This window comes from Sciurus vulgaris (genome assembly GCF_902686455.1).
Source record: "Sciurus vulgaris genome assembly, contig: HiC_scaffold_535_arrow_ctg1, whole genome shotgun sequence".
NCBI lineage: Eukaryota > Metazoa > Chordata > Mammalia > Rodentia > Sciuridae > Sciurus > Sciurus vulgaris.
Genome location: NW_027632493.1, coordinates 110,634 through 121,796, shown reverse-complemented (window position 1 = coordinate 121,796; position 11,163 = coordinate 110,634). Strand labels below are relative to the sequence as shown.

At 53.1% G+C, this 11,163-nt stretch overlaps 1 protein-coding gene across 1 annotated transcript; it reads left to right on the top strand.

The window, feature by feature from the left end:
- Window positions 1-2,925: 2,925 nt before the first annotated feature.
- Window positions 2,926-5,809, top strand: LOC306652719 (bcl-2-related ovarian killer protein-like; the record flags this gene model as incomplete). Its single annotated transcript, XM_079125466.1, has 3 exons — window positions 2,926-3,079; window positions 4,442-4,607; window positions 5,613-5,809. 3 exons carry the CDS (start codon window positions 2,926-2,928, stop codon window positions 5,722-5,724), a joined length of 432 nt encoding a protein of 143 aa, XP_078981592.1. The 3' UTR covers window positions 5,725-5,809.
- Window positions 5,810-11,163: the final 5,354 nt, after the last annotated feature.

The following is an 11,163-nucleotide window of genomic DNA, read 5'->3' as shown; positions in this document are numbered from 1 at the left end:
GCAAGGTCCTCAGGCCTGTGTCAGGGAGAGTGGGAGGAGTCCCTGGACATGGTCAGCACTGGACAAGGCATGTGGGTAAAGTGTGTCTGTGTACCTGCTGAAGTCCAGCAGGTCCTCCAGGAGGCACAGGCCCTGGACCACTTGCAGGCACCATCAAGCCCTCCCAAACTTTGCTCCTCAAGGCCTTGATGTGGACACCAACAGCAGGATGGGCAGGGACACCTGAGCCTGGGTCCCTGGTTCCCCACCCGCCCCCACTTCCTGGGTCCTGGCCATTGCCCCTCAGCCTTGTTCTCATGAAAGCACACTCTTGTCTGCTGGTGTCTGCCATGAGCAGAGATTGGACTGGGGCCTTGCATGGTGGTTGGTGTGGGCACAGGAGGGGGCTGGGAGCAGAACAGAACTGGCCTAAGCTGGAAAGCAGCAGCCAGAGAGTGGTTCTGGGAGGTCCTGAGGCAAAGATGAGATGAATGTGAGGGGGTTCCACAGCACTACCTCTCTCCCCAGGAATCTGCTGCTTCCTAGGGTCCAGGGGGAACCTAAGCCAGCTGCCCCCACTCCACCCATTGCTTCAGGCCCTTGTGTTAGTGTCCTCAGCCCCATGTGGACTGTGTGACCTGCAGCTATTTCTTGAACTCTCTGATCCTGGGAGACTGAGGGTGTTGTCTGCCCCTCCCATGCCAGCTGGTTCTCAGGACACCCCTCAGGCCTGCTTGTGCCTGCGCATCACACTTAACACCAGCCTTTCCCAGTCTTCATGGGTGCTGGGCTCTTGGTCTGCTTGCTTGGGCCATTCTGACCTCTCTGCCTGTGCTGTGCCCACACTGGCCTTGCATACTGGCCCTCCAGCTGGCTTTCCAGGAGTGCAGCCTGCCACGCTCCACCTTGCTGGAAGGCTGCCACCCATGCGTCCTCTGCTGTAGCCACCCTGAGATGCAGCTCCCAGACTTCTGCCCCCCGTGAAAGGACAACCAAGGCCCGGGGAAGCAGCAGCCACTGCTGCTGGTCCTTGTGCTTTCCTGAGGGCTTTGAGTTCACCCCTGCTCATTTCCATTTCTTTTTTTTTTTCTTTTTTAAATAACATTTTTAATTAAAGTTTTTGCAAAGGTAAAATATTATACTTAAAATAGGTCTTAGAACATGAAAATACTAAGTTCTCTAATTGTATTCCAAGATAGTCTTTAAAACATAATATCCTATATATCACAGAAGACAACCTTGAACTGCAATTATACAGAATGAATTTTACAAACATAATTAATATATTTATGCCCTTACACATAACATTATGTACAACAGCAGTTGACAAGAGTAGCTCGGAACAACACCCAAGTTGCAGCCCTGTGTATACCAGACTGATTTAAGGATATATGACTGAAGGAAATAGTAGTTAGTAACAATATAATTCTTCCTCTAAAAGAGAAGGAATATAGCTTGTTTGTCAAAATAAACAAAAATAGTTTGATCTGTTCTTAAACCACTGAAAAATAACAATACAATAAGGCAGGATTCAAAAAGGAATACTGCCTTTAAGAGCAATTTAACAAAATAGAAGATTAAAATGCAAAACTAACACAAACCCGTGAGGAAACATATAAAACTAGTTTTTAACCAACGAATTCAAAATTTGCTATAGCTGATTCAGACAGGTAGGTGGGAGACAGACATTATGAAATGAAAATGTACACAGAAGATCAATAAAATATTACATTGTAAAGCTCAAAAAAGCTCAAGATGAAATAATCTGAAATACAGAAATTTTCTCAAGTAAAATAAATTCTGAAGTTATAAAGGGAACTCCCAAGAAGAAATTATGTGTTTTCCTATACAAGGCATATTTACCCCCTAACAATAATAGTGAATTATTGGTATGATAATAAAAAACAAAAATTACTCTTAGGGGGAGACAATTCTTTTTACTTCTCCATAAGAGCAAAGAAAAAAATCCATGACTTTCACTATAACAAAAGAAAATCTTTATTCAAAAGCTATTATATTTTCATATTTTCTAAAATCAGGATCTATTTTGCTTCTCAAGAACACATTTTCATCACTAGACACAATGCTCAACTCTTGTTGCAATCAGCGAATATTAGTGGCTTTGATTTTTAAAAAGCCAACAGTGCAAATTATGATGACATTTATATAACAGAAAATGTAAACATATCAAAAAAATATAAAAACTTTTCTAAAGATCCCCCTCATATAACACATATTTTACTCTACAAATGAATTGCACATTGAAGAGTTGTTTTAGCCACATTTGGTGCTCTACAGAAATTAAATGTGCTATCAGGCTCATTTTCACTTCTGATCAAAAGTCAGCAGTGGTTTTATTTCTCCTGATTCTAATAGCAATATATTTTACCACAGAAAGATGAGAAGACACAGAAGAAGTGCAGGAAGGACTCTTAGATACCTTTACTAATCAGGTGTCCCATGTGAAGGCTGGGCAGAGGAGCTGGGTGTGGTGGTCATGCCTCCCACTCCATCCCCACTACTCGAAGGCAGAAGCAGGAGGACTGTAGGTTCCCACAAGCCTGGGCAAGGCCTACTGTCAAGGGCTGTGGATGTGGCCCAGTCCCTAGTGCCTGTGTGCATATGTGCATGCACATGACATAAAGGTCAGTGCAGTATCTGTTTCTCCAAGGACAATGTCCAAATGGCCACCAGCAGGCTGGGGTGTGGCTCAGGCAGAATTTGCTCAGCCCTCCAGGTCCTGGGCTCCACCCCATCCACACACATGCAGGCCAGCAAGACAATCCACTGTCCAGCACCACCAGCTGTTAGGCAAAGATGGGATGGACCTCCTCCTTTCAGGATAGCTAGTCCCACAACTGCAAGCATGGAGGCTGTGTGAACACGGGAACCTGACCAGGCATGTGGCCTCTTAACAGACAGCCTGGGAGGTCCCTGGGGTTAAACATGGAGTTTCTATATTACCTGGCAGCTCTAGGCAGAGGCCCAAGAGACCTGGAAATGGGCAGCCGCCTTCTTCATCCTGGCCAAGAGGTAGGAATGGCCCACAGGTTCCTCTATTGGCAGATAGACAAGGAACACTGTTCAGCCATGGACAAAAGTGACCAGTGCCCTGCACCAGGGTGGCAGAACCCTAGGCACCATGCTGGGCACCCTGCTGAGTGAGGTGTGCTGGTTAGGAATACCCCACACTCCAGGTGCAAAAGTTTGTAAGGAGTGAGCAGTTGGTCAGTGAACACAGGCATGGTCTGGAATTGGACAGCTGTGGACTGTGTGGATGTGCAGGAGGCATTATCTCACTTCTAATGTTTATGTTCAGTCCTCGGTATCACTCATGCAAATGCCTGTGGCTCAGCTGTGCCAATGTGGCTGCCCACAGAGTGCTCAGTCCTCTGCAGGATGACCACAGGTCCCCCTTTTGGGCCCCATGGGAATCCTTCCCTACACCCTCCACTGGTGTCTGCTGGAGGCCTGGGGCTCAGTGGGCACAGGAGATCCAGTCTGCAGTTGTGACTGGGCAAGGTCAGGAGGCCCTGTTGCCCTGCTGTCCTTGAGCAGAGCCCTGGGGTAGGAGCGCAGCAGTGGAGGGCCAGGGCCCAGCAGGCATGCTGACTGCTTGGCAGGTGGCCCATGGTGCCAGCTAGCCAGGCTTGAGGTTTGGGTGTGCCTGGACATGGAAGGGTTTTGTACAGTGGTCTGAGCTCAGGGCTGTTTCTTTGTATGGAGGTGAGAAGAGTAGAGCAGCTTCACCTACCTAAAGTGGAAGTTTGATGGCATTTGGTACACTGGTGTGGAGACCCCCACTTGGCCCACCCCACCAAGCCACTGACCTGCTCTGGCTGCAGGTGCTGTTCTGTATGCTGCACACATGGTCTTGCCCGTGCACGTGCTGTACATCTGGCTCCTTTCACTGGCTGTTCTGAGGTCTCAACTGTTCATGTGTTTCTCTCAGTGCTGGGGTGGAGCCCAGGCTCTGAGGGCTATGAAATCAGCTGGCCCAGGGCTCAGGAGCACTTGTCCGGGGCCATGGTCTGCCTTCCTCGAGGTGGCCACAGCTCCATTCTGCTACTCAGTTGGTCAGTTGTCTGGGAAAGGTTCTTTCCATGGGCCTTGGCTCCTTCATGAAGGATGACAGGGCTGGCCTGCTGCAGTGGACAGGTGTGCCCAGAGAGCCCTTGCTGTCTCTTTGTGCAGCCCCAGGTCTGCTGGGCCCTGTGCTGAGGTAACTCCCTGGGTCCTCCTTTGTCCTTGGGCTGGGCACCTTCTCTGCCCTAGGGTGGGTGGGACTTTGTCCTTGGGCTGGGCACCTTGTCTGCCCTAGGGTGGGTGGGACTGACCCACAGGAGATGTGTCAGGGTTCCACCAGGCCGTCGGCTGGCTTAGAGCCACTGGGTGAGGCCTGCAGGAGGTACCTGGCTCCTGGGAACCACCTGGGCATCTCCCACTTCCAGTGCCTGACCAGCAACTCTCTCTGCAGGCATCACATGGGGCAAGATGGTATCTCTGTATGCAGTTGCTGCAGGACTGGATGTTGACTGTGTGCAGCAGTCCCAGCCCACAATGGTGCATGCCCTGGTGGACTGCCTAGGGGAGTTTGTGCACAGAAACCTGGCAGCCTGGCTGAGGAGGTGTGGTGGATTGGTGAGCCCCTGGGTGCAGGGCTGTGGGGGTGGCTTGGGGTGCCAGGAGCCAGGGAACTGACATAGGTCAAGAGAGAGTGGATAGTACTGGGGAAGTGCTCAGCTGGCACCTGCTGTCTGAATCCTGCACTAACTTGATTCCTGCCCCATCCCATCATACCCTGCCCCAGCTAGAGACCTGTGAACCCTAGAAGGCACCCAGCAGAGCAGGCCCCTGGTTTTGGGAGAGGCAGGACTCTGGCACCCTCAGTCCTGCCCATAGCACCCTCTCCTCCTTGGAGCCCAGCCTCACCCACTGGAGCAGGGCTCCACGGCCTTGGGGGTGGGTGTCAAAAGCAGACCCTCCACTGTCTCCATGCTCCACTGGCCACCTGGGCCTGGGCACACTGTGGGTGCTGCTGGGCCTGGGCATGAAGGTTGGCTGCACCTGTAGAGTGGGTGATGGGACTCAGTCCCACTCTGCTGGGCCTCTTGTCCCATCTGGACACTGGGCTGCTTGGGGAGGGTGTATTCCCAGCAGAGACCTGAAGTTGCTAACCTCCTGCCCCTTCCCTGCAGACTCTGGCAGGCCCCAGTGATCAGGAGGACAGAAGGGAGTATGCTGGGCAGCACTGAGGCCAGTCTAGGAAGTGGGGCTAAGGTGTAGGCATGCACCCATCCCTCCTGAAGAGCCTCAAGTCCAGGGTTCCTTGGTTTCTGGAAAGCCCAGCCTCTGTTCCCACTCCAAGCAAGGGTCCAAAGCTGTTCAGTGGCCCTGTGGGATGGCTGTTTGAGGCTCCTATGGGATGGCCAGCAAGCAGGGGGCATTTGGGAGCCCTGGTGCAGGTGACCTCTCTCTTTCTCCAACCTGAGCCCTCCCTTCTGCTGCCCAGATCCTCAAGTGCCTGCAGTCCAGTCCTCTCCCCTCCCCAGGCAGCCTGCTGCTGACTGTGTGGGCTGGGGCTGGGCTTTGATCTGACAGTTCTATCTTCCCTCAGAGACTGACATCCTTAGGTGTGTGATCAGCACGGATCCTGGCCTCCGTGCTCACTGGCTGTTGGCTGGGCTCTGCAGTTTTGGCTGCTTCCTGAATGCTGTCTTCTTCATGCTGCTGCCGGAGAGATGAGCTGCCCAGCTGGACAGAAGCTTTGGCTTGGCCCCTGGTGTCCACCCCTGGAGGCCAGCAGCACCTGAGTATTACCTCTCCCTTCTGAGCCACCTTCCTCTGCAGACCCAGATCCCTGGGAGGGATGAGCGGAGAGGGGTTGACTTCAGTGCAGCTGCAGGCCCTCTTCTGGATCCCTGCCAGGAAGTCAGGGTCAGCTCCCTGCAATACAAGCTGCCTGATGCCTCCAGCCCTGGAAGGGCCATCTCAGGACACAAGCTGGCTTTGGCACTGGGTCCTGCACAGTCAGTCTGAAAGAGACTGGCCTGCTGAAGCCAGAGGATCAAGAGCTCCTACTGGCCTGGTCAACAGTACAAGGCTCCCATGCTGGTGTCCTCACCCATTTCTAGAGGGAGGGAGTGTCCCTGACAGTGGTGGTTTCCAGGTAAGTGTCCTGACGAGTGGACCTCTGATCCCATAGGCAAGCAGGACCCGTTGAAGCTTCATATTGTGGAAAATGATCGTGAGCCCTGCTTTCCCTGTGCCTCCTTCATCTGGCCCCCCAAAGACTCGATGCTGGGAAGCAAAGCCCCCAGGGTGAACTAGAGGCTGAGTCTGGCCCAGGAGAAGTTCTGCAGTCCCAGCAGCCCATCCCAGCCCTGCTGAGCAGGGCCCAGTGCCCCACATGGCTACTTGAAGTGACCCTCCCCTCTGGCTCTGCTGCCCACCCTGTAGCTGCACCTTCCCCCAGGCTCCAGTGGGAGACCATATGCCACATCCTCTACCTGGCAGAGAGGGCCCTACAGGAAGCAGTCTCAGGGTTGAGTGGCCTTCAGGTCCCATTGGGGGACAGACTGGAAATAAAGTCTGAACCAAGGTTTTCATTTTAGTTTCCCTGTGTCCAGTGATGTGCGAGGATGCTGTGTGAGGTGTGGTAGGTGCTCTGGTCTGGTCAGGTTGGAAGGGTGCAGTCGCCTGCTGAATGATGGCGAGGATGCTGATCAGACAAAAATGTGCAAACACCTCTCCCAGTCAAAGCTGCTGACAGTCCAGGATTTGATGTGGCAGTAGAAATACAAGGGACAGGGACATTGTCATGGGAGGCTCTCAGGCTCCAGGTGACCTCAGAACATCAAGGAGCAGATGGGATTTCCTGGCTGTTCAGAGGAAGGAGAGAACAGGGATCAGGCCCCACAGGTAACAAGAGGGCTGTGCCTGCCCTCCTTCAGCTGTGGGGTCCTCTGACCATTGGGCCCAGGACCTCATTCCTCTGGAGCTGGACCACAGTACCAGTAAGAGTCTGACCTTGCAGGGCAAGCCCTGTGAGGGTGTGGGCTGGGAAGGAGTGGCATCCTGAGAAAACAGGGCACACTGAGCCTGGGTTCCTGTGGAGGTATCTGGCCAGTGGACACTGCTTCCCACCTGAGGGGCAGTTGTCTAACTGTCCCAGAGCGTGGCCTTGAGGCAGTTGCCCACCAAGAGGATGTAGATTCTCCCACACCATCTGTTTCTAGACATCAGCCCTGCAGACCCCTGGAGCTGAGGTTCACATGGGACCTTGAGGGACTGTTGTAGTTTACTCACTCATGCAGACCACCGGGAACATGGAATATAGATATAGTGTGGGAGAAGAAGCACAGTCCACTAGACATGCAGAGGTCCTGCACTCAGTGTGCAGCCCAGAGGCCTCGGAGGGTGTGCTGGAGTGACCTGCCCTCCCTCCCTGCCCCATGAGCACCCTGGAACTTGGCAGGTACTCCTGCAGAGCAAGGCCCTTCCTTGCCCAGGGCTGGCAACTCAAGTCCTCAAGCCTAGGTCCATCTTCACAGGCACAGGTGAGGTGGTGCCACTGGCCAGACCCCTGTAGGGCCTACAGCCATGAACATGCACCTTGACTACATGCCAGGGTCCTTCACTGGGCCCTGTAGGGCAGAGCTGGCCATCCTTTCCCAAAGGCCTGCAGAGGCTCCTGGGGACCCTGGTGGCTGAATCGAATGGAACACAGTGAGACCCTTTGAGCCCTCCCAGGGACACTGTGCTTTGCTGTGCCACCAGAGGCTCACACATGTGCAAACACACCAGGACAAAGGCCAACCCCTTTCACTCTATCCTCCTGAGTCCATCCGCTTCCAGGTCAGCACAGGGCCTAATTTCCAAGGCAGGGGCCTTCTCCCAAGGCCCACCCAACTCTAGGATGGGTCACAAGACAATGCTGGAAGGTGAACATATCACAGGGTTGAGACACCAACCACCAAGGTTTTCTAGCCCTGCCTGGTCCTCAGGACACTACAGCCCACCCTACCCTGATGAACTTCCAGTGCCCCTGCTGCTGTCCTGGCTCCTTCCCCCTCCTGGGAAGCCCCACCTGCTCCTCTCACATCCCCCAGCCCCAGACAATGTGCACAGGGTTCCAGAAGCCTCTTGGCAGCCATGTGAAATCAGCTCAGTGTGGACACTGCTCTGCATAACCACCATCTGGGTGGTCTTGGCTCTGCCTGCCTGAGGGGCAGCAGCCTTAGTGAAGGGTGCAGGGGTTGTGGCTCTGCAGGCTGCTGGGCACCCATCTGCACCTCCTGGAGCAAAGGCTGTGCACAGGAAGTCCAGCACAGGAAGTTCTTCATACCAAGGGCCCAGAGAAGCAGCAGGTTGAAGAAGCAGAGATCAGTGGCCTGGCTCCAGGAAGAGATGGCCTATCAGGGCAAGGACAGATGCAGCATCAGTGGAAGAAGCAACATGAGCCCAAGACAAGGGAAACTAGAGATATCTTCAGGGCCCCAAAGTGGACATGAACAGGTGCAAAGAGAAATGTGTCTTGCTGGCAAAGTTGGACAGCCTCAAAAATAGCCACAAATCAAATGTAACTCTTATCAAAGCAACAGAATGCCATCCCATGGATCTAAACAAGCTAACTAAAGGTCACGAGAGAGAGAGAGAGGAGTAAAAATAGCCTGGACCAACCTGAAATGGAGAAGTGTGGGTGTGGAACCCACTGGAGGGCTGGGCACCCTATCAATGGCACCTGAGGGAGAGAAGGAGGGGGAGTCTGGGACAGCCAGAAGGGCACACTGGCAGGAGGGAAGAGGGTCCACCCAGCAGAGCACAGGGCCTTCTTGTGCACTGTAAGATGTCCCAGGAAGCTGCCGGCCACTCACCTCCCAGGCTCTGCTCTGTGAGCAGGCAGAAGCCTGGGGTGCCTAGAGTGGGGCCTGGCTAGCACTCCCAGGTGTTAGCAGCAGAGTCAGATACAGTCTCAGCCTCCAAGTCCCTCAACATGGGCTGTGTGTCAGCTCAGGTCCTTGCCACAGGCCACACTCACCCCTGGGCTAGACACAGTCCTGGGTTCTCCCCTGAGCTGAGGTGTCCCCATGCTGTGGGGCTGCAGCTGCCTGAGCCTGTTGCCCATCCCTGTCATGTCTGCCTCCCAGGGGAGGCCTCTGGAAAAGGGGTTTGTAGATAATGCCTGGTGTGTAGGTAATGCCAAGGCTCGGCAGTCCTGGAGGCTGTCACCACACCTGAATCCACTCACAGGCACTCAGGAGCAAGTGGGGGAGGCAGAGATGACCCTGGGCTGGAACTGGGTGGCCAGGAGGGGTTACCAGAAATGAAACCAAGCTGTCATGGTGTAATGAATTGGAAAGACACGGTGCTGGCAGTCACCACCACCTGGCAGCTGGGGCTCCTGATTTGGGGAAGAGGCCTAGACTCTTGCTCCTAAAGGTCATGGAAATAACCTTCATTCTTTTTCTCTTTTTGGAGACAAGGTCTCACTACATTGTGGGGGGGTGGTAGTGGGGCTCAGGCAGCCCTCCTGCCACAGCCTCGAGTGGCTGGGACCCCAGGTGTGGTCACTGTGCCCAGTGCTGTGACCCTTTACATTCCATCTTTAGTCTGCAACACTGGAGTCCACTCTATTAAAGACTGATGGGTACTTTAGATCTTGTTAAAAAACTGCAGGAAGAAAGAGAGGAACTTGCCTATTACCTGAATTTTCTCTTGCGGGGCAAGGGGTGGACCAAGCAGGAGCTGCCCTGCTAAGCTCCACCACAGCCCAAGACCAAGTTTTAAAGGAAAACTGTGGGAGGATATCAGCAGCAGCAGATAAAAACACATGCCATGCCATTAACACAAGAGGTAACAGGCAACATTCTCAGTCATAAAAATAAAGGCCTTTTATTTGGTTTTTCTACATCACTCCAGGAGCATCTGCACAGGGCCGCCTGCCAACTGCAGTCTTGCAGGGCCTGGGCTCTGGAGTGCTGTCTACAGCATCACCTTCTTGTAGGTGACGTGAAGATGCTGGGTCAGTGGCTGCATGGTGGTTGCCATGGACACCATCTGTTCAAGTTGGCCTTCATAATTCATCCTGAATTTTTGGGTAATCTGAGGAGAGAACAAGACAGGTTCCTTGTTTGAAGGGCCAGGACTATAATTTCTTGTTACCATTTGAATCTTTCAACTATAAGCATATTAATAGTCTCACTGGATTTCACTTTAGAAAAGGGAAATAAAACTAGTTAAAAATAAAAGAAAACTGGGAGTAGACCAACAGGTGTTTGGGTTCTTCCCCACCAAGACCCCAAGTCTGGCAGTGGACAACCTCGCTTGCAGGATGAAGGAAGGGTCAGGGCATCACAAACAATGCCAAGGATGCCTCCAGCTGCTCCCCAGTCTTGCCTGGGCTCTGATGCCAGCCCAGCCATTGCTGATACCTATAAATATGTGGGAAATATTGATGGCACGTGGAACCTCTCCAACACTGGAAAATCTAGCAAAATATGAACAAAAAACTATGAGAATGCAAAGCTCCCTTAGTGGTGCCCTGACTTCAGCTCTTCGCCAGGCCATGCTTGTCCAACAGCAGCAAGAGAAGCCTAGTTGTAGCCTCTGCCACCTCCACATGCCCTGGGAGCTGACCAGGGGTGGTGGCCATACAGATAGGCTGTGGACTGTCTGGATAGCCCACCAGCCTCTTGGTTGAAAATGTCACTTTAACAATTACCATCCCTGAAAAGGAGCCAGCAGGCCTCAAGGGGCACTGGGCCTCAGACCTGATACCCATCAGACCACACCAGCTGCTCAGAGGAGAGGCCGACTGAGGGCCTCTGATGAAGATTTCTCCCTACAGGCTCTCTCCAATCTTGGGAAAATGATGAACATGGAACCACCAGCACATCCCAGGAATGGGCTGGCTAAGCTCCTGGGCCAGCCCCTGCCCCACAGCACTGTCCCCTTACACCAGTTGTGGCATGCCCAGGCCTTGGCTACAACACATCTGCAGCCAGACAGCTGTGGGTTCAGACCGATTACTTCATCTTGTGTCTGTGGGTGGAGAACTGACCTCTCAGCCTCCACTTCCTAATCTGGAATATGGGGATAATAACACTTGACTCTGAGGTCCAAGGGGAGAGCTGGGTGAGTCTTCTGGCTAAAATCCCAATGCGGCCATGCAGTGGACAGCAC